Source organism: Myodes glareolus, chromosome 4 (genome assembly GCF_982192425.1).
Source record: "Myodes glareolus chromosome 4, mMyoGla1.1, whole genome shotgun sequence".
NCBI classification, from domain to species: Eukaryota; Metazoa; Chordata; class Mammalia; order Rodentia; family Cricetidae; genus Myodes; species Myodes glareolus.
Window position 1 is genome coordinate 21,638,042 of NC_142029.1, and position 21,520 is coordinate 21,659,561.

Below are 21,520 nucleotides of genomic sequence, written 5' to 3' on the forward strand. Positions count from 1 at the left end.
CTTTAGGAAGGGAGAGAACCACTCACTTAGAGTGTGGGTAAGAAGGATTGCTTCCCAGTCAGTACAGTGTTCCTCAGAGCCTAGGCCGGTCATGAGGGGAAGTAGAGCATCCCAGGCCTATCACTGGGGTTGTCCCACCACCAGTCATCCCCTGTGCTGGGAGGCAGTGGAAAACTACTCTGTAGGAGGTGGCCCTGAGCCTCAGGCAGGCTGACTGTGCTCTTGGAAGCCAAAGTTCTCAGGCTGGCCACACCTCACCAGACATAGGTAATGTTACCAGAAGATAGAGTGGGGAGCATGGCTCCACCCACAGTCTGTCGCCCCTGTCTCTGCTGACCAGCACATTCCTTACCTACCTCCAGGATGCTGCCATTTCAGGACTGTAGTAGGAGGTCGATTGTTTGTTCCTGGCTGCTCAGCCCTGAAATAACCACACAGAAATCATATTATTTGCAATACTGTTTGGTCAATAGCTTAAGTGCATTTCTATATAACTCATATCTTAAATTAACCCATCTCCATTAATCTGTGTATTATCACAAGGCTGTGGCTTACTGGGTAAAGTTCCAGTGTCTGTCTCCAGTGGGGCTACATGGCTTCTCACTGGCTCTGCCTTCTTTCTCCCAGTATTCAGCTTAGTTTTTCCCACCTAGCTCTGTTCTGCCCTGCTCTGCTATAGGCTCAAAGCAGTTTCTTTATTAACCAATGGTATTCACAGCATGCAGAGGGGAATCCCACATCACCTTCCCTTTTCTGTTTAAATAAAAAGGAAGGCTTTAAATTTAACATAGTAAAATTGTATATAATAAAACAGGTATCAAACAAGAATTACAGTTACAATATATCTACTTTATCTTTTATCATAATTAAGAAAAACTATAACTATTCTTCAACTCCATTAAAAGTTCTAGAAGGATATAATATTACCTAAGTAAACAGAAAGTGCATTGCAAGCAACTTCCAAAACTCTAGAATTGACAGAGACATCTTGCTGCCTGGACAGTCAACCAAAGTTCTTCTGTAACGTTGGAGCATCCATTTTCAGCCTGCTGGCCCATAGTACTCAACAGACTTTTCCACAAAGCAGAAAATTTCAAAGACAGTTCCATCTATATTGACAGTTTGTCAGTCACTTTGTTCTATGTTCTGCAAAATGTCTTGCAGACTCTTTCATGAAACAGGAACCCTGAAGGATGTTCTCACCTTTAGGAAAGTTCAGCAGTCATTTCTCTGCATGTGCAGTTCACACAGCATAACATCAAGCAATCCAGGCAAGAGCAGTTTCTTGCCCAAATGGCTAACAAACTCCATACAGAGCCTCTTTGATGCCCATCTTTCTCTTGAAGTTATTGGGGCTGCCAGGAGCAGATGTGTCTCATTGTCATAAAAAGTCTTAAGTTCTTAAAACATTTTAAATGCCATATTCTGTAGTCTTTGAAAGGTTTGAAGAATGCCTATCCATCTGAAATACATCTCTGTATATCTATAAAATCTAAATAACATGACTACAAGCTTGACTATTATAGATGATTATCTATTAACCTATATTTCTTAATTATACCTTACATTTTTAAATGAGCTTGACACAATACCTTAATCAAGATCAGAAATATGTATATACAGTATAATAAAATTGACCTTAAATTTGTATCAATAAACCAAGATCCATACCCATGCAAATCTCTATTGCATATCCCCCTTTAAATGTAAACATTTATAAACAATCATTTAGGGAATTTGGGTGTAGTTCTCTCCAAACTGCTTCCTGCTTTTTGTTGGGCAAAATATTTTGGGGGGTGTTCACCTTTCTGAGGGGTCTTGGTACATCAAACCACATTAGTCTGGAATTAATCCACAGGTTCTCATCTGTTGAAACAAAAGAAGAACCTCTTCTCCATCTCCAAAGTGACAAATCCTTAGACCCAAATTCTGAAGACAGGATACCTTTAAAATATCTATACTGGTTTGGCTCCTTCACTGTCAAAAAATTCAAAGAAAACAAATATATATAATCCTGACTTTCTGTGTATATTCCATCTTTATGTGACTTATTTTTCTTACTCTTACTTTTTCTACAAGTTTACTCTGTCTCTTTAAAGATTTTGTTTTATTTTTTAAAAAAACATTTACTTTTTTAAAATAACTTTCTATACTCTTTTTCTTCTTTCTCTGAAGCCTATGTACATTCATCCATCACTGTGACACATTTAGAGGTCATTGGTATCTGAGTTTGTCTTTATTGCATATCTGTAATTCTTTTCTGACCAGGACTGCTTCTTAAAGTGCTAAGTGCTTCTTAAAAAAATAAGTGGTGGCATTGCTAGGGCAAATACGGCCCTGCCTGCTTGCTTTGCCCAGTCTGACATAGCAGGAGTCTGTTCACTGTCTCTGAGCCTGCTGGGTGAGAGCCTTTCTCAACCACCTCAACTCTGATAACCAGCTGGTTCATGCTGCCACCAAGTCATTTGCAGCATGCTGCCCACAAACCCCATTTAAATGCTTGGCCTCCTGAAAGCCAGAGTTCACACTGGCAGCTTGGTTCAAAAAGCTGCCATTTCATTGTGTGGCTTTTTTTCTGCTACTGCTGTATCAGGAAAACCTCTCTTAAAGGAGCTGTGTTAAACTCTTTGTGTGTGTGTGTGTGTGTGTGTGTGTGTGTGTGTGTGTCTAGAATTCCTTTTTAAGCTCTCTTAGGTTTTAAGTGGATTTAGTTGACTACATTGGCATGCCAATTTTATGGTTTCTGTGTGATTATTTCGGGGCTGAGCAGCCAGGAACAAACAAACAGCCTCTTACTACACAGGACTATTATCAGAAGATCTATACAGTGAGCTCATAAGCAGGGACAGGCCTGGTTTGTGGACAGGCCTGAAGACTAGACATTTTGGGGAGCCCTTAGTAAGAAAACAGTGGAAATTTGGGCAGTATGTAGGCCAGAGGACAATCTCAGGTGTCCCTTAGGAACACTAGTCAGCTTGTTTTTTGAGACAGGCTCTTTCATTGGCCTGGAACTTGCCCATCACTGGCCAGTGGACTCCAGGGATCCCACAGCCTCCTCTTCCCCAGGTCTAGGTTACAAACATGTGCCACCACACATGACCTTTCTAATGTGACTTCTGGGGTTAGAATTCAAGTCCTTGTGCTTGCAAAGCAAGTGCTTTACTGACTGAGCCATCTCCTCAGCCCTAAGGAAATATTTAGAAATATTTACCAAAGTAAGTATTTAGGAGTAGCAAGTGCTGAAGCCACCGTGTGCCTCTTGGGCAGTTGACTAGGGATGTCATCCTGGAAAGCTATCTAGATAGCAGCCTGGCTTTGCTGACCTGGATTTCTACCAGCAAGTTTCTAGAAAACTGGTTCCCAGAGTATGTCAGGTTATGGGAGAAACCAGGAAATGGGGATGGGTCCTGCAGGCCAGTGTGATGTGGGCTCCTTTGGGTACCACCAGTCCAGGCCCTGGCTACCCAGTAAGGCCCCAGCCTGGAGCTACAGCTTCCTCTGGAAACAGGGCATCTTGACCTCCTCCCCACTCCAGATTTGTGCCTGGTGGAACCATGAGACCCTGGCTCCTTGCTGCTCAGGTGTAAGTGTGCAGCCCGTGTGACTTTACGAGACAGTTGTCATGGTACCATGAACATGATGGTTGAGAATAGCACATGTTCATATGCTCAGTTCTGAGGGTGAGGTCGACAGAGCTGTGTTCTCATAGGCTCTAGAGGATGCTTCTCTGCCTCTTCCAGTCTGTAGGGGGACCCAGGCTATCACGGGTGTTCTGGGCTGTGTGCCCATTACTCATGGCCCTCCCTGTGTGGTGTCTGAACACCTCTCCTTGAGTTAGGACCTACCCTACTCACTCCGGAGGACCTCAACTCAATTACATCTGCAGACCTGCTTCAGATACAGATGAAGACCTTTAGGCTGTAGATGGACATGGATTCTGGGCACACCAGTTAGCCCAGGAGAAGCCTAAAACAAAAAGGCACTGAGGATGGAAGTGGGGAGAGCAAAGTCAAAGGGCAGCCTCTTGCTCTTCCACATTTCACCCAGCAGGCACATGGGAAGCCTGCCAAAACTCTCTCTTTCGGGGCAGGGGTGGGAGTAGGGTGGGCTAAGGACTGCCCTGTCAGCCCCCAACTGTGTGAAAAGCAGGGGCCCTTGGCTAGGAGAGCTTGGCTGAAGAACACAGTTCCATAAGAAAGGGACAAGAGGAAGGGTCTGCTGTCTGCATCTTTTCAAGGGGGAATTTTGGGAGACAGGGCTAGGATCAGGAACTTAGTCTCCTGTAGTACAGGCTGGCTTTGAACTTACTCAGATCCTTCTACCTTTAGTCTCTTATTGGAGTTACAGGCATGCATACTATGCTTTATGTGGGGCTGTGGATCGAACCCAGGGCTTGCACGCTGGCAAATGTTCTACCAGTTGAACTTTATCCTGAGCCCGCACATAACCTTTTCTAGACATTCCCTGCAGGCTTTTCTATGACTCTGGTCTAGGCAAGTGGTCTGAGTGGGGAGGAGGTGCCAGGTGCCTGAAGTCCCTTCCACAGGGAGGAGGCTTAGTCCAGAGTGTGAGATGAGGGAAGGGATCCGCCAGAAGCTGGTGATGCCCAGGGGAGGTGCCAGCCCTAGCCAGGAGGACCATGTTTCAAGAATAAAGTGAATACACAGTCCCAAGCTGTACTGGCACGGCTTTCTGGTCCTGTTCACGTGAAGAGTCGCATATGCAGAGTGTGTGTAGTCCACGTGCGGTCTGCCTCGGAGCAGCTGTTTTGAGACAGCTGAAGCAGCATGTGAGACATCCTCCTCGTCACTTACAGATAGAGGGAACCAACTGGGTGTGGCCGCAGATCCCTGCCGTGTACTTGGGAGGTAGAGGGGGTCGATCAAGAGTTCCAAGTCGTCTTCAGCTACGCAGTGAGTTTGAGGGCAGCCTGGGCCACGAGCTCTGTCTGAAAACAACAAACGGGGGCTGGAGGGATGGCTCAGTGAGCACTTCCTGTTTTCGCAGAGGACTGAATTTGGTTCCCAGGGTGGAATCTGCCTAGGGTGCATCTACCTAGGGTGGCTCTCATCTGCCTGGAACTGCAGCTTCAGGAGCTCTGACTTCCTTTCCTGGCCTCTGTGGGCTCCTGTACTCACATGTATACATAGACATGCAAACATACACATAATTAAAGGTATATTTTAAAAAGTGTCTTTCTGTCTGGTGGCAGCCATTAGGTGAGTCAAGGTGGGTGCATCTGAGTACAGACTACAAAGCAGTGATTCTCAACTGTGGCTTGCGACCCCTTTGGGGGTCCTGTGACTCTTTCACAAGGGTCACAGATAACCTGCATATCGGATATTTACATTACAATTCATGACACTAGCAAAATTACAGTTACGAGGTAGCAACAAAAATAAATATATAGTCGGGGTCAGCACAACATGAGGAACCGTGCTCAAGGGCTGCAGTGTTAGGAAGGCTGAGAACCACCACTCTAGAGGAAGAACAGGTCTGACGCGATGCATTTTCTTCAGGAGCCCGCTGCTAGTTGCATCACCCACTCTCTGTGCTATATAGGATTCCCTGTCCTCGTCGCCCCACCCCCAACCATACAGCAAACGGTAGTTTACGAGGCTAAGCAAAATGACATCAGATGCAGAACTTCATGTTCACAGGTGCAACTGCAAACACCCAGTTTCTTAAAGGCAAGCCTGACTGTCATAGGGCTAAGCCGCTAACGACTGCCCAGGCTTCAGTCTTGTGGAGAGAGCTGGACTCCCCTGCTGAGCTTTGAGAGTCCTGGATTCTTACTGGGTGGAAGGAGTCACATACAGATTCTTTGAGGTTCCCCCCAATGACCCACTCCATAAAATATCAGAACAAATCTCGACACCCATCGGATCTTGTCAGTCCAGTCCATTAGCACCGGGAGATGCGCGGGCTGCCATCTGCTGGCCACAAGAGTTGTGGTCTCTGAAAGGACTACAAAGTTCTGACAGAACTCTCCAGCTCCGTTACTGGTGATTTAAGTAATGTTTGTAAAATTTATGCCAGTAAATGATTTAGTAGAGTCTCTCTCTCTCTCTCTCTCTCTCTCTCTCTCTCTCTCTCTCTCTTTCTCTTTCACACACACACACACACACACACACACACACACACACACACACCTCAAACAAAAAAGAAGGGAGAGTTGACAGGTGTCAGGGCCGATCCCAGTACCCATTTACTGAAACCCAAGAAAATGCCTTACCTGTCTTTGAGCCCTTCATAAAGGCAGGGTGATTATGGCCTCCTCCCCTTACTCTCTCAAGGCCGCTGAGGTGCACCGTCCAGTCTTCCCCTGCCATACCTTCCCCCATAGAGTGGAGTCAGAACCTCAAGATTCTCAAATCTACGAGTGTGAAAAGGTGAATCAGGAGAAACTTGGGGAGGAAAAACGTTCCACATGGAGGTGGTCAGGACCAGAGGGAGGCCCGTGTCCATGTGCCCTCATAGGAGTTAGCAGGAGGCCACGTATCACGTGCCTTCACAGCAGGAGGCCCCTCTTCCTCTGACACTTGCAGCCTTTGGCAGCCCCTGTTAGCTCCGTGTAGTCCACAGCCTGGGTGACCATACACAATAACTGGCAACTGGGCCAACCTGGATTTAGTGCCTTGCAGGCAAACCAGCCACCAGGTGTGGATGAGGGATGGAGGTCCAGATCGGTGTGAGAACCTAGTCATGTCCAGGGCTCAGTGGCAGTTCTGGGAGCCACCCATATTCCCCTGTCTCCCAGGGGAAGTGGGAGCAGCATAGAATGCTGAGAATCAGAGTCAGTGCGAATACAGGAAAGGGTGAAGAGAGGAAGGAAGAGATGGAGGAACTTCCTGCCTGGGAAAGTCACCCACTGAGAGGTCAAACTCCAAGGTGCCTGAGCAGCTAGCTAAGGGCTGGAGGTCCAGTTCCAGCACCCACCATCCCCAGCCCCCAGGAGGCAGAATTGGCTGTGTACTGGTCATTGGGTCCCAGCAGCCTATCACTATGGCATAATGTATCTGGTGAGGAAACAGGCACAGAGGAGAGGGAGGATTCGGATCCCAGCTGAAGACAATATCCTCAGTGTGTCCCCAGCTGCAGTGCACCCCCAAGGCTGTGTATAAGATGTCCCTGAGCCGGGCTCCTTTTGACAGTCTTCTGGAGAAATGGTGTGGGTCGTGTCTGGCTCCAACAAGGAGCCCAGCATAGCTTCAGAAGAGAGAAAAGGGCCCTAGACAGGCTCAGACCAGGACACAGAGTCAGTTGCACCCAGGGGCCCCTTTTCTAGGCTCCCAGGAGGGGACACTGGCATTTGTCCTGTTGTCTTAGAGCCTCGGCCTCCGGCGACAAGGACCTCCAGGAGAGTCTGTAATGGTTTCCTCTCAGTCAACCTTCTCAGGACGCTGGGCCAACCACTGCTCAGAGAAGGCCGGAATCTGACCCTCCTGGCATTGGGCCCAGTCTCCATGGCAGCAGAGGATTTATTTCAGGCCTCCACCCAGCCTGGTGGACTTTCGACTCCAAGTCAGAGGAAAGACAACCAAACACGGCTCCAGGAGCAAGGGGTGCCTGAAGATGGTGAGTGAGGAGAGGCGCTGGATGGAAGTAAGTGGGGAGGGCCCTACGGGAGTCCCCGCCTGATTGTTCTGTTCTCTGCTGCAGGCCAAGTTCCTTTCCCAGGACCAAATTAATGGTAGGTTGGGTTTGTTCTTTAATTAGTTACTCCCCACAAAATGTGTGTCTCATTAGGCAATTTGCTTCACTGGGTTCTGTTGGTAGGAAGGAAGGCCTGAGGGGTGGAGAGCTGGCCCACCCACAGGCTTGGGACCAGGTGGTGTTTGGGGGTGACCCTGAAGATGGACTTGCTGACTTCCTGGGGCTTGTTTTATGTCAGCGAGACTTTAAAGTTGGGTCATAGAAGAGAGCTTGCTAGTGCTCCTTAGAGCCTGAAAGTGGGTCTGGGTGGAGGCTGGTGGTGGTGGGTGAGGGAAAATTAACGTAGTAACTGAGGCCCTAGACAAAGGGACGGGGCTTTGTAGTCGGTGCATTAATGGGAACAGAAGCAGGGCTACACCCTTCAGCAGGATATTTCTTTATGAGCGAGCAGTAGTCTCTGTTAAACTCGGGGCTCGGTTGACACCTCCCACCTAACTCAGTGTGAGCACCTTGTTTTTAGGCTTCCTCCCCTGGAGCAGAGGTCTGCTTCCCAAGAACAGAAAGGCAGAATTGGGTTACACAGAACTTGGCCAAGACCTGGCCAGGAGTCTGGTGTTTGAGTATCTGGCAAAAGAGGCCCAGAGTGGGCCCCGAGTGGGCCCCGAGGAGTGTGCCCCTAAACCTACTCCAACAGAAGATGCAAACAGCCCCGACTTCTCCTTATCGGTGCTGAAATGGCACTTTTGTCAGTGAGAGAAAAACTGTAGGCTCACAGGGCCCAGGAAGCTCTGACGCAGGACAGTGTCCAGCAGGCCACAAGGGTGGCTTCTGTTACTCTGGCAAGGATCCAAGAAATATAAGTGACCAGAGCTTGGTCTAGAAGAGGGGGTGGCAGGGATGTGTCCTAATAGGGTCCATGTGGGTACCTTCTAGAATCCTTAACTCCTTGATTTGGGGACAAATCAAGGTCGAGGCCAGAGGGGACAGACGAGGGGATTTTAAAGTGCCAGGCCTAGCCCACATTTATGAACCTGGCAAGATAACTCAGTATTTAAGAATCTGTACTGCTCTTGCAGAGGACCCAAGTTTAGCTCCTAGCACATGTATAAGGACTGTCACAACCACCTGTAACTCCATCTCCCAGGGCATCCGACACTTCTGGCCTCCATAGGCACCTGGGTTTGCGCGCGCGCGCGCACACACACACACACACACACACACACACACACACACACACACAAAACTAAAGTCTTTAAAGTTGGACCTAAGCTAAAGACCTCCTTCAACCTCAGAAGTTCTTCCACCATGCCAGGATGACAGACTAACTGGTCCTCTCTCCTATGACTTTTGAAACTATCAGAAAGGAGGAAAGCAAATTCTCTTTGTTTCACAGTATCTGATACCAAGAAGATGGCCATTAATGTTTAGTGACTGGAAGCCCAGATAGGGATGGGTGAGGAACAGGGCCTCTGGAGGCCGATGCCTGGTCGTTCCCCTGGGAGCCTCAGTTTTCTCATCTGAGAGGGAGGGGGCAATAATGCCACCTTATGGGGCTGCTGTGGGCAAGGGACAGAGGAGAGAATAGCATCACATGCTGAGCACTGGGCATAACAAGTAAGCTGATATTAAAATCAGGTATTATTAAAAGGGAAGGTGCCAACTATGTCCAGTCTGTGCAGAAGCTAAGAAGACAGTTTTGCTGCAGTCAGTAGCATGGAAGCCTTGAAAGGTGTTTCAGTTTAGGGGCGGGGGTGTATCTCGGTTGGTAGAGCACTTGCTTAGCATGCATTAAGACCTGGGTTCAATCCCTAACACCACATAAACTGGATATGATGATGTTTCCCTGTAATCCCAACATTCAGGAGGCAAAGGCAGGAGAATCAGAAGCTCAAGGCTAACCTGGGCTACATGAGACTCAAGAAAGCAAGAGGTTTCAGTTTAGTGCATATAATTCATACCATGGTGAGAAACAGTTCACTAGAGGGCCACTTACTCGATTTACCGGAAGTACAATCTCAATTTACTGGGAAAAGAATTACATTATTTCGTTAAATCGAAGCTGTGGGTTAACTAGGAATACAAGAGTGGGCAAAATTCACTTGTAATGTTGAGTTGGCTAGATAGAATTTATTCTATTTATTTAGTTAGCTTTTGTTTTTTGAGACAGGGTTTCTCTGGATAGCCTTAGATGTCCTGGAACTTGCTCTATACACCAGACTGGCTTCAAACTCGGAGATCTGTCTGATTCTGCCTCCCAAGTGCTGGGATTAAAGGCATGCACCACCACCTCCAGGCTACACAGAATTTATAATGGCGAGCACTGCATATTTTATTACGTGTGAATTGTGCGCTGCACATCCTCAATGCCTGTAAGGTGCATGGTGAATTATGAATGTGTTGGCACAGCTGTTAGCCATTTTCCCACATGAGCCCTTGGTACGATGGGAGGAGGCCTGGAGAAGGTCTATTTCCTATTTGTACAGTTTGCATATCTCTAAGGATTTTTAACCCAATGCAGTTACCTCAACGTAATCTTTACTTCAGCAAGTGTCCTTTCTCTGTGCCAGGCCTGCCCCAGGTGTTAAAAATTCAGCAATGAGCAGGAAGATACACCCCCCCCCCCATTCTTGGAGTCACAATCGAGAAAAGTGAAAGACAGAATGGAAAGCAGTGAAAGAGGGGCGGCTAGACTAGGAGGATGGAGATGGGGGGAGCAGGGTCCTCAGGGGAGCCAGGGCCTGCCTGTGGGTCCAGGTGTCTTCTTATCTTCTCCCAGCACAGTGAGATAAGACTGCAGGTATCTAGGACTCACAAAACCTTGTGATGCAATACAGGGTCCAGCCAGAAGTGCCTTCTGGCTAACTAGCAGGGATCCCAGAGATGTAAAGGACCAGAGTTTGATCTAGAAGAGGGGTGGTGGGGTGGGGAGCGGGAGGGATGGCTCAGTGGTTAAGAGCATCTGAGTTACTTAGGTTCCCAGCATCTACACTGGTGGCTCACACCCACCTGTAACTCCAGCTCCAGGAATCTGGCTGTGCAGGTTTGAAGAGGTGGACTGGGTCTGGCGAGATGGCTCAGTGGATAAAGGCACTTACCGCCGCTAAGCCTGACAATCAGTTCCACCTGTTCACCCCACTCCCACATGGTGAAAGAAGAGAACCAACTCCCTCAAAAGATACCTCTGACCCCAAAACACATAGACACCAACTAACTAACTAACTAATTAACTAACTAACTAACTAAAATGTACTAATACATTAAGAAATGAAAGCAAAGGTGGATCTGTTGCACCTGGAAAAGAATACAATTTGTCCAGAGGGCCCTGTTACTAACTGGGGGAATGCAGTGTGCCTGCCTGGACAGCTAGCAAATCCTGGGCCCCTTTCTTGGGCTTCAGTTGCCTTCTTTGGGAAATGGAAGGGATTAGGGGATTAGGGCAGTTCACCCCACAGAGTCTCCATCTGCAAAGCTAGGATCTGTCCCAGGCTCCCAGGTGGCTTGGTTTTGCCTCCAGGGGCTGCTGGGAAGAGGCAGGGCAGTTCTGCCAGCTGTGTAACTGCGGTGGGCGGAGGAGGCTCCTGCGCAGGGAAAGAAGACTGCAGACCGAGCTGAGGCCGAGGCGGGCACTGCTGATGATCTGTGCATGCTTCCCAGCAGTTCCAGGTAGGGACCAGGACCTGCCAGAGGACAGCCTGAGGGCTGCTCATGTGATGTGATAGCACAGGCAGCTCCAACAGTAATAAATCCCCTCCTAGGAGAGCATCGTGGAACCACTGTCCACCACTTGCTTCTGGACGCATTCGGCAGGCAGAGGCTGGACAGTTGTATCAATTTTGCAAAGGTCCCGATGAGTCTGTCAGCCCTACCCAGCTTTCTTCTCCCTGGATAGGCCTGGAGAGAGTTTTTGAGTGGTATCTTAAGGAACAGAGAAGGAAAGGAGGGGGCTTCCTGGCTGGATAAACCACAGGATACCCCATGACATTTGGATTTCAGATAAACACTCTTTTTGAGTCTAGTACAGCCCATGTAGAATTTGATATGTGCTTGGTATGTGCTTACACTAAAAATGAATTCAGTGGGGGCTGGAGAGATGGTCCTTTCAGAGGTCCTGAGTCAGGTCCCCAGCACCTATGTGGAGAGGTTTATAATCACCTGTAACTCCAGCTCTAGGGCATCCAACCTTCTGGCCTCTTTGGCACCTACACACGTGTGGCATTCACTACTAGAGTCACATACATACAAATCAGTAAAAACAATGTATCTTCAACCTTTCTCAGAATTATATTTAACTCGGCAGTTTTATAGTTTTTATTACATTTATTTATGCACTGTGTGTGAGTGTGCATGTACTGTGGATGTCAGAAGCCAACCGGCAGGAGTTGCTCCTCTCCTTATACTGTGAGGGTTCTGGGGATCAAATTCAGGTCATGAGGTTTGACAGCAGCAAATACCTTTGCCAGTCGAGCCACCTTTGTTGCTGGCCCTTTGTTTTGCTTTTGAGACAGTGTCTTATATAGTCTAGACTAACCTCTAACTACTACATAGTAGAGGATAACCTTGAACTCTTGATTCTCGTGCCTTCACCTCCCAAGTGCTGGGATTACAAGCATGTGCCATCACACTGTGTTTTTATGGGGTTCTAGAAATCAGGTGGGGCAACAGAAAGGGAAGCGAACAGAGAGGAAGGGGGTGCTCAATATTACGGTGCCTATACAACATATGCAGTGGGGAGGCGCAAAGGAGAAAGGAATGAAAGAGAGGATGGGTGATGGAGTGACCATCTACTACTACTTCCTTCCCCGCTCTGTACAGAGTACAAAGAATGCTTCTCCCTGTATGACAAGCAGCAGAGAGGGAAGATTAAGGCCACAGATCTTCTGGAGTCCATGAGATGCCTGGGGGCCAGCCCCACGCCTGGGGAAGTACAGCGGCACCTGCAGACTCATGGGATAGGTGAGTGGGCTTTTTTTTGGGGGGGGTGCTGGTTTTCGAGACAGGGTTTCTCTGTGTAACAGTCCTGGCTGTCCTAGAGCTCACTTTTATAGACCAGGGTGCCTTTGAACTCACAAAGATCCTCCTGTCTCCACCTCCCAAGTGTGGGGATTAAAGGTGTGCGTCACCTCCACTGGAATCCAGGTGGACTTGTGAAGGGCCTGGCTGGAAGAAGCAGATGGTAGTGGTGGAGAAAGCTCAGAAGCCTGAAGTGCTGGTGGTAGCGTGCCTCACCAGGACTGGGCTGTAGAGGTAGCTGGCCATGTATATAGTGTTTCATTCCACAGGGTCTGATGTCCCACAAGTCTGTCACAACTCCTAGGAAAGTACACTAACACTGGTCTCGGTGTTTTTTCCCCCTTTGCTTTCATTTTGAGATAGGCTGGTCTTGAACTCACCTTGTGTTAGCCCAGGGTGATACTGAGTTCCTGATTCTCCTGCCTCCACCCCCTGAATGCTGGGCTTACAGATGTGTGCTACCACACCCAGCTCCTATATTTATGGGGAAATAGTCTTTTGCAGAGGGTTTGGCATATGCTTAGTGAAAACATCCCATCTGTTTAAGTCTCCATGTCATTATTGGGGAGCTGGTGGTCCCACAAAAGGAAGAATGATTACATTTGAGAACGCCTGCTATATTTGGTGCCCAATTAATAGTTCTTCCTCGTCAGGACCGCCAGCCCATAAATAACAACATGGAGACTTATTATTGTTTTTTTAAATTTAATTTTTTTATTTTGAGTATTGGTGTGCAGGTGTTAGATTCCCTGGAACTGGAGTTACAGACAGTTGTGAGATGCCATATAAGTGCTGGGAATCAAACCTGAATTATCTAGAACTGCCAGTGCTCTTAACTGCTGAGCCATCTCTCCAGCCCCATGGAGACTTACTATTATTAAAGATTGACCTTGGTTTAGGCTTTTGTTCTAACCAGTTCTTATAATTTAATTGTTTCTATTAATCTATGTTCTATCACATGGTATCACCTCTCTTCCATCTCACATACACCTCCTGTTTCCTGTGTTTTGCTGGCAACTCTACCTTTCTTCCTCCCAGAGTTCGCTTCTCTTTCTGGAAGTCCCACTTATATCTCCTGCCTAGCTATTGGCTATTCAGCTTTTTCTTTTAATACCAATCACAGCAATACATATCTTATTCCACATACAAATATCCCACATTTCCCCCTTTTTGTCTAAATAAATAGGAAAGATTTTAACTTTAATACAGTAAATGAGAACAATTATCAGGTTAAAATTTACACTTACAATGTCCAGGCCATTTATATTTGGAATTTTGGAGAAAATACTCTATTGTCTATTCTATAGACAATATCTATATAGACTTTGGTGAGTCCAAAGTCTTATACCTAAACCACTTTCTATCATAACTTGTATTATCATACTAAAAATATTTTATATCTTAAAACAATTCCTTAAACAACTTAAGTTTTTATGTGTCTTAACTTGATAATTTCTTAAAAGATTTATTTATTCTGCCTGCATGCCTGCACATCACACCAGAAGAGGGCACCAGATCTCATTATAGATGGTTATAAGCTACCATGTGGTTGTTGGGAATTGATCTCAGGACCTCTGTAAGAGTAGCCAGTGCTCTTAACCTCTGAGCCATCTCCCCAGCCTGATATTGTTCTTATTGTATATAGTTTCATTGTATTAGAGTTAAAACCTTCCCTTTTTATTTAGACAAACGGGGAAATGTTGTGGGTATTTGTACACTGTGTGAAGATATATTGCTGTGATTGGTGTAATAAAAAGCTGAATGGCCAATAGGTAGACAGGAAGATGCCTACAGAACCCAGAAGAAGTTGGATATATGGGACAGAGGAAAGGTAACTGAGCCACATGATAGAATGCAGATTTTAGAAAGATTAATTAAGTTATGCGTTACAAAAAAAACCAAAGCTAAGGCCGAGCTTCATAACGAATAAGTCTCCATGTTGTTATTTGCAGGCTGGTGGTCCCAATGAGAAAGTACAATTACGCAGCTCCATCTGGTTCTATGCCATGATGCAATATTCTGGGTTTCTGCTGTCACTTTAGCAAGATTGGGGGAGGGATTAATAGACATAGTGTCTTAGGCTTTTTTTTCTTTTTCTGTTGCCATAAAATACTTTGCCCAAAGCAACTTAAGAATGGGTTTATTTTAGCTCATGTATCAAGGTAAAGTCCATCAGGGCTTGAAGCAAATGATTACATAGTAAGAAGGCAGCAATGATTGTGTGTATGCTAGAACTCAGCCCACTTCTCTGATATAGTTGGGGATCCCCTATTCTAGCTTCTCATCAAATGACATAATTCGAATGATCCCCCTCAGGTATGCCCATAAGCCTTTCTCATCGAAGTTCTAGATTCTGTCAAGTCAACAGTTAACACTATCACACACTGTTACTGAAGACGGTTGGGAGGATGACATGGAGACTTTCCATCCTGTGAATGTGGGTCAGAAGGAGAGCTTTGTCCCTCTTACCATGACCAGTGCCTTGAGAATTAGGTAGCTTTGGGGTTTGACTATGACAGTCAGGCAGGTCAGTGGGCTTCCCCAAGAGCAGTTTCCTCCAGCTCACTGGTGTTTGGGGTTTCGTAGACAAGCACGGAGAACTGGATTTCTCCACCTTCTTGACCATTATGCACACGCAAATCAAACAAGAGGACCCAAAGAAAGAAATCCTTCTCGCCATGCTGATGGCTGACAAGGAGAAGAAAGGTTACATCATGGCATCTGAATTGCGATCAAAACTCATGAAACTTGGAGAGAAGCTCACTCACAAAGAAGGTAACAGTCTGGCTGACTTGACTCGGAACCACCTGGGGAGGGTTAGGGAATTGTGGGGAGGGCAATGCTGTGTACTGATGAATGGCCCAGGAGCTCTGTAAGTATGAGTCATGCTGGCTAAGAGCTGGACTGGGGCTCAAGCAGAACCAGAGTGGACAGGCAGAAGTGGGCCAGGGTAGAGTATCGGCCCAGAGACAACCCAGTTGGGATCCTAGGTACAGCAGTAGCTGTTTTTATGTGATCAGCTGGAGCATCTGCCGGGACTCACCTTGCCACAGCTCTCATTGAGGGTCTCGATGTGGCCCAGGATGGTTAGACATACATGCAGCTCAACACAAAATCCTGCACTTACTTTAAACATTTTAAGTTTTTATTTTTTTAAAAGACCTTTGTTTACTGTGTGGTTATCAAACATCAACGTTTGTAAGTGATAATGCGTCAAAATGTCAAAAGGCCACAACATGGGCTGGAGAGATGGCTCCATGGGTAGCCTGTCCCACAAGTTTGGATCCCGGGAACCTGTGTAAAAAAGCTGAAAAGGTGTGTAGCTGCCCGTAATTTCAGCACTCGCACAGGAGGCAGGGCAGGATGACAGGACAAGCTGGCTAGCTAGACTAGGCTGAACTGTGGGCTCCAGGCTCAGAGAGACTCTGCCTCAAGAAAAAGTGGAAGGCCACAGGAGATAACAGATGTCAACCTCAGGCTTCATATGTGCTGGTGCACCTGCACACATGTGTGCACATACATACAAACAGGCATACACATGTACACACAAGCCACACACACTAAGAGCTATGACATAGACATACTGGCAACACAAGTGGCCCTTCAATTGATAGAAAGGGTCAACTAAGTGGCGAGTGGCTCTTGAATAGAGCTAAGACAGAATGCAGGATCCAGGAGCCCCTCATTTTCAGGGCTGTCCTCTCACCACAGCTGGCTCTGATATGGCCACTGATGGTGTTTCCAAATTGAGAGGCCATTGTGCTGTTTCCCCCAGCAGCCCTAGGAGTGGGGAGTATGGGAGCTTTTCAGGGAAAAGCTAGAGAAACCTGCCTTGGTCACAGACCATGAGGTGGTCTTACCTATGACATTCCTTGCATCAGAGCAGGATGAGAGCCTGGGAATTCTGGGAAAGCTCTAGGTACATGCTTGGGCTATTTGCAGTCTTTCCAGCCTGCCAGCACCCCGGTGAGGACACAACTGTGGGCCACGGTCTGCCCTTAGTCTGCATCGGTATCTCCAAAGCAAGGCTTTTCAGGTTGGCTGGCCAGCTTGAGGGCTTAACTTACGTAGTGGGTTGAAAAGGCCCCAATGCCCATAACTTATGGTCAGACTACAACTAACCAGTGCAGAATTTTCAGGCTATGGTTTGAATTGAGTGTGAATCCAGGCCCTTCCTTCAGGACCGTGGGATGTGTTTCTTCCTCTTGCTGCAGATGAGGTTGTAACAGCGACCCCTGGGGTCCTCCAAGAACTAGCATTCTATGGAGCAGCCTTCTCAGGTTTTATCTACACTCAGAAAGGTCCTGAGCAAAGCCTTTAAAAACGGTGCCTGGCAGGTAGATTTAGCTCCCAATTTCTCCCAGCTGGCAGCTTTTACTGCAACTGTTTTTCACGTGAAGGGGGAAAACTGGTCTGCCCTTATCTCAGACTCCCATGACACTGCTGGTGGAGTGTCCTCTGAGGTGACAGTCAGGTCCCTAGACTTCCCTCACACATTAGCATGCACAACACTCTGGGAAGGAGCTGATGGAGACTCATTCCCCCTCTGGCTGCAGTAGAACAGAAGATACCACAAGTAATAACTATTTCTCCTGCGGATTTGGAAGAAGAAATGCTTTGTTCGATTCTAAAGCATCCTTGGTATCAGTAGCACCTTCACCAGCTATCACTCAGCTGTGCAGTGTTGCCCCCTTCTGGTCAGCACTGGGCTGTGGAGTGCTGCCCCCTTCTCGTCTGTCACTGATGCTGGAGCTGATTCTTGGCCCGTCCTCTGCAGCTGGCAACCAACTGGTTGGAGGTTAGAAGCTTTTACATGAAATAAGATGCATCTGTCTCTTCAGGCTTAGAGCACCTATGGGTTTAAAAAGAGAACTACATTCTATCTATCATCTACCTACGTATCTATCTATGTACTTATCTATCTATCCATCATGTATGTATGTATGTATGTATGTATGTATGTATGTACGTACGTACGTACGTGACAGGATCTCACTATACAGATCAGGCTAGCCTTAAACTCTGAGATCACCTGCCTCTACCTGCAGAGTTTTGTGATTAAAGGTATGCACCATGATTTCAGGCTAAATTAGTATCTTTTTAAAAAGCAATGCTGCTTTCAGACAGATCTTATTTGGCAGCCATCGTGGCACAAGCCTTTAATCCGAGCACTTGAGGCAGAGGCAGGCTGATCTCTGTTGAGTTCCAGCCTGTGAGCCTAGTCTACATTGAAAGTTCTGGGTGTAATACCCTCTCAAAACAAAAAACCTAGCAGAATTTCAGAGAATTCATGTGGACATGGGTTAAATAAAATGTAAGAAAAAAAAATTTGTGTATGTAGCACTGGGAGGGTATGCTGTATATGTAGACGTACCTGAGGTGGGCAGAAGAGGGCATCAGATCCTTGGGAACTGGAGTTACAGGCAGTTGTGAGCCACCTACATGTCTACTGGGAATGGGATTAGGGTCCTCTCAAGAGCAGTATGTGTTCTTAATTGCTGAGCCATCTTTCCGGACCCTGGACAGTGCAGTTTGATGTTCTGAACTTCAGACGTATTTGGATTTTTGTGCATGTACATTGACAAGACACATTTTTCCGATTAATGCTAGGGATCCAACTCAACCCCAAGGTGCACATAACCCATGTGCTCTTCTCACCCACCCCTGTAGTGAGGTGATGGTAATGTAGCATGAGTCACTCTGTATTCTGTTGGCAGGTGAGCAGCGAGGGGGAGGTGGGTTGGTCTGGAGGAGGGGCGGGAACAAGCCTGAATCAGTGTGGATCCAGTGGAGCCTGGAGCTGTGGATGATGCCCATGTGACTGGAAGGTTGCAAGGGTGGGCTGTAAGGTAAAACAACCACACTAAAGGTTTTCTGAAAGACAGATGCAAGGGTTAAATGTTTATTTAAAAGAGTTTTGTGCTGGCTGCCAAGCATGCTGACCTGAGTTTGATCTCTGGAACCCACATGGTAGGAGAGAGTGGACTCCTACAAGCTGCCCTCTGACCTCCACACATGTGGCATGAACAATAACCATCCCCCCAATAAATAAATAGATGTTAAGAAATTTTACAATCAAGTACAAGGCAGCTTCAGTGACTAACTCCTCACCAGTATACTTTGTTCATGTGCCGGTCCTGCAGAAAGCGGAAAAGTTGAACTGGTGGTCTCTGGGGTCTTGGAAGCAGGTTATCCTTCTGTTTTGGTTTGCATCCTAGTCCATGGGAAGAGTCCATCAGATTCTCAGGGAGGGCTTCTGGGAACCCCTAACCTCAGCAAATCCAAAATGAAACATTAATGTGATTTATTGCAGTGGATGATCTTTTCAAGGAAGCGGGCATTGAACCTAATGGCCAAGTGAAATATGACACATTTATCCAGCGGATCACCCTTCCTGTGCAAGACTACTGAGAGAGCTGAGGTCCAGGGAGAAGAGGATGAGAGCTCCAGGGCCTGAAAACCTAGACTGATTTATTTTTTAAAAGGGAAATCTAGAGATGGCAAACATGGCAATAAGACCACGTTGCAGGGGATTAGTACCAATAAATGATGCAGTCATGGTATTCCTGTAATAAGAAGTCTGTATTGATTTTAGTACTAACATTAGTCTAGCCCTCTGCAGCATGGAAAGGCCTATGATTTGTAGTCAGGTTTGTGCGCCAATGCGGGCTCTGCAACTTCATTACCCTCACCTTGGGTAGACCATTGTGCTTCTCAAAGCATCACAAGAATGAAGATTATGACTTGAAAATGGTTGGCGACTCGGGAGCATGTGGAATTGGTGTTTCCATGGTAGTGTTTCTTCCAAAAAGCAAAACAATAGACCAGTCTGCTTTTGGGTACAAGAACCACCTTTGGCATTTCCAAGAGAAGGCTAGGGTTGGCTGGGAACAAGCAATAAGCAGAGTGTCTGTACACGCATGCACATAGAGAGCAACAAGCACAGATACACACAGAGAGAACTACGAGCAATGTGCACACAGATGCAGAGCAACAAGCCATAAAGCATGTACACACAGCCACAGTGACGAGCACAGAGCATGTGCACACACAGACACACCATTCCTTATAGCTTTACAAGCCCACCGATAAATCTCATTCCATTTCACCAGGTACACAAAGTGCAGGATGCTCTTTCATAAACAGGGATAAAGTGGAAACACACATTAGAATGAGTGTTAAGTGTGGGATCAGCTGAGTAGTGGCAGGTGATCCAACTTTATATTCCACACCAAAGGAAGTGAGGGGAGGCCTGGTCCCTTCAGAGGCCTTACAGAGTTAAGCAACATCGCTGATGTTCCTGGAAACATTTGCTGAAGCTGTACCCTGGGCCACTGTTAGGCTGCAGGAACCACGATGGTTTGCTCAAGTGACTTGGGGTAATCACAACTTTAAGTCATTTTCTTGGAACTACCAGGATAAGGGGATATACCAGGCCATGTCCCAATCTGAGAGGCCCTGAAATCAGAGTGGGAACCAGTGCTTCACCTAGAGGTCCTCATGTGACACACCAGCATAGGTGTGGTGTAGAACTCTGAACATGAGACCTTCAATCCTTTGTGGTAGGACTGGGTGTGGCTTTTTTCCTTAGTGAAAACAGAAAGACACATCAAGACATAGGTGTCTCCTGGGAAGTTTGACCAGACACACATATTTTACTAAGGACTAGGCTCTGGGAATACTCCAGGGGACCAAGCAGTGTCAGTCTTGATTCAGCTACCTCACAGATACTTTATGGCTCAAACCAAACAGAAGACTTGAGAAAGGAAGGCCTCATTTTCCTGAAAGTAGACACTACATGTTCCCTGAGCAGCCTGAATATAAGCAACCTGGCAGATTTCTTTAATACAAAAAATACTCTAGATAATAGTGGCATATGCCTTCAAAGAGGATTCTGGTCTGTGGCTAACATGATATACAAAGCAAAAGTCTATCTGGGAAACACAAAGAAAAAAATAAAGAATTTCTGGGCTGTTCAAGGGAGCCTGAAAGAAGCCAGAGCAAGTCAGAGCAACACATAGTAAAAGTCTTCATGACTGCCATGGTAAGTACTCCTGGGGGAGGCTGGACTTCCAAAGAGAAGGCCTATTTCCCTACAAGATGGGAAGGTTCCAGACCCAACACCCGACTCCAGCCATGGATTCAGAAGCACATCTGCTTGCCAGTCTAGAATACCGAAGACCTAACAGGTGCTCCGTGCTGATGCTGTATGTGGGACAGGGTGATGAAAAGTCTACCCTACCCAAGGTATCTCCCCAATGTGTTCTGAAGCCTGTCAGCAACTTTTTTTTGTTTGTTTGTTTGGTTTGTTTTTCGAGACAGGGTTTCTCTGTGTATTAGATGTCCTGGAACTTTCTCTGTAGACCAGGCAGGCCTCGACCTCACAGAAATCTGCTTGCCTTTGCCTTGCAAGTGTTGGGATTAAAGGTGTGCGCCACCATATCCTGCCTGTGGTGTAGATTTAAAGCAAGTTTTCTGAATCATATTTGGCTGAGTGGAATCTCCAGCACAGCTTGCAAAGAGCACACAGCTAATGGGCGGTCTGCATCACCTGGGTTGACTTTCCCCACTCAATGCTCTAGTCATGGTGGCAAAGTGAGCTCAAACTCCTGAAGCCTGATTCACACAGCCGTATCAGGAGGCTGTTGCTTCGGGGTCCCCACGTGTGCATTTTTCAAATTCCAACAGGTTTACCTAGCACCGGGCTTGCTCACCATAAAGAGCGGAGGGGCCCAGGTGTTTGAACAGCAGATAGACAACAAGTACCTTTAAAATTTAGGTGCTGTGGTTCATTACAGAGCTAGCTGTATTCCAGTAAAGAAGGTCAAAGCATGATGTAGAGGTATCTGTTACT

At 46.8% G+C, this 21,520-nt stretch overlaps 1 protein-coding gene across 2 annotated transcripts; it reads left to right on the top strand.

Moving 5' to 3' along the window:
• The first annotated feature begins 7,482 nt into the window (after positions 1 to 7,482).
• On the top strand, positions 7,483 to 19,229 carry Calml4 (calmodulin like 4). Of its 2 annotated transcripts, none has more exons than XM_048423948.2 (4): positions 7,483 to 7,578; positions 12,469 to 12,609; positions 15,253 to 15,441; positions 18,980 to 19,229. In XM_048423948.2, exons 2-4 carry the CDS (start codon positions 12,543 to 12,545, stop codon positions 19,075 to 19,077), a joined length of 354 nt encoding a protein of 117 aa, XP_048279905.2. In that variant the 5' UTR covers positions 7,483 to 7,578; positions 12,469 to 12,542; the 3' UTR covers positions 19,078 to 19,229. The 2 variants fall into 2 exon arrangements, with proteins under 2 accessions (XP_048279905.2, XP_048279904.1); XM_048423947.2 differs by having other exon boundaries at positions 7,506 to 7,605.
• Positions 19,230 to 21,520: the final 2,291 nt, after the last annotated feature.

Coding starts and splice junctions, on each gene's coding strand:
- Calml4 (XM_048423948.2), top strand. CDS start 12,543: ATGAGATGCCTGGGGGCCAGCCCCACGCCTGGGGAAGTACAGCGGCAC. Junction 12,610..15,252: donor CCTGCAGACTCATGGGATAG/GTGAGTGGGCTT, acceptor GGGGTTTCGTAG/ACAAGCACGGAGAACTGGAT. Junction 15,442..18,979: donor GAAGCTCACTCACAAAGAAG/GTAACAGTCTGG, acceptor GATTTATTGCAG/TGGATGATCTTTTCAAGGAA.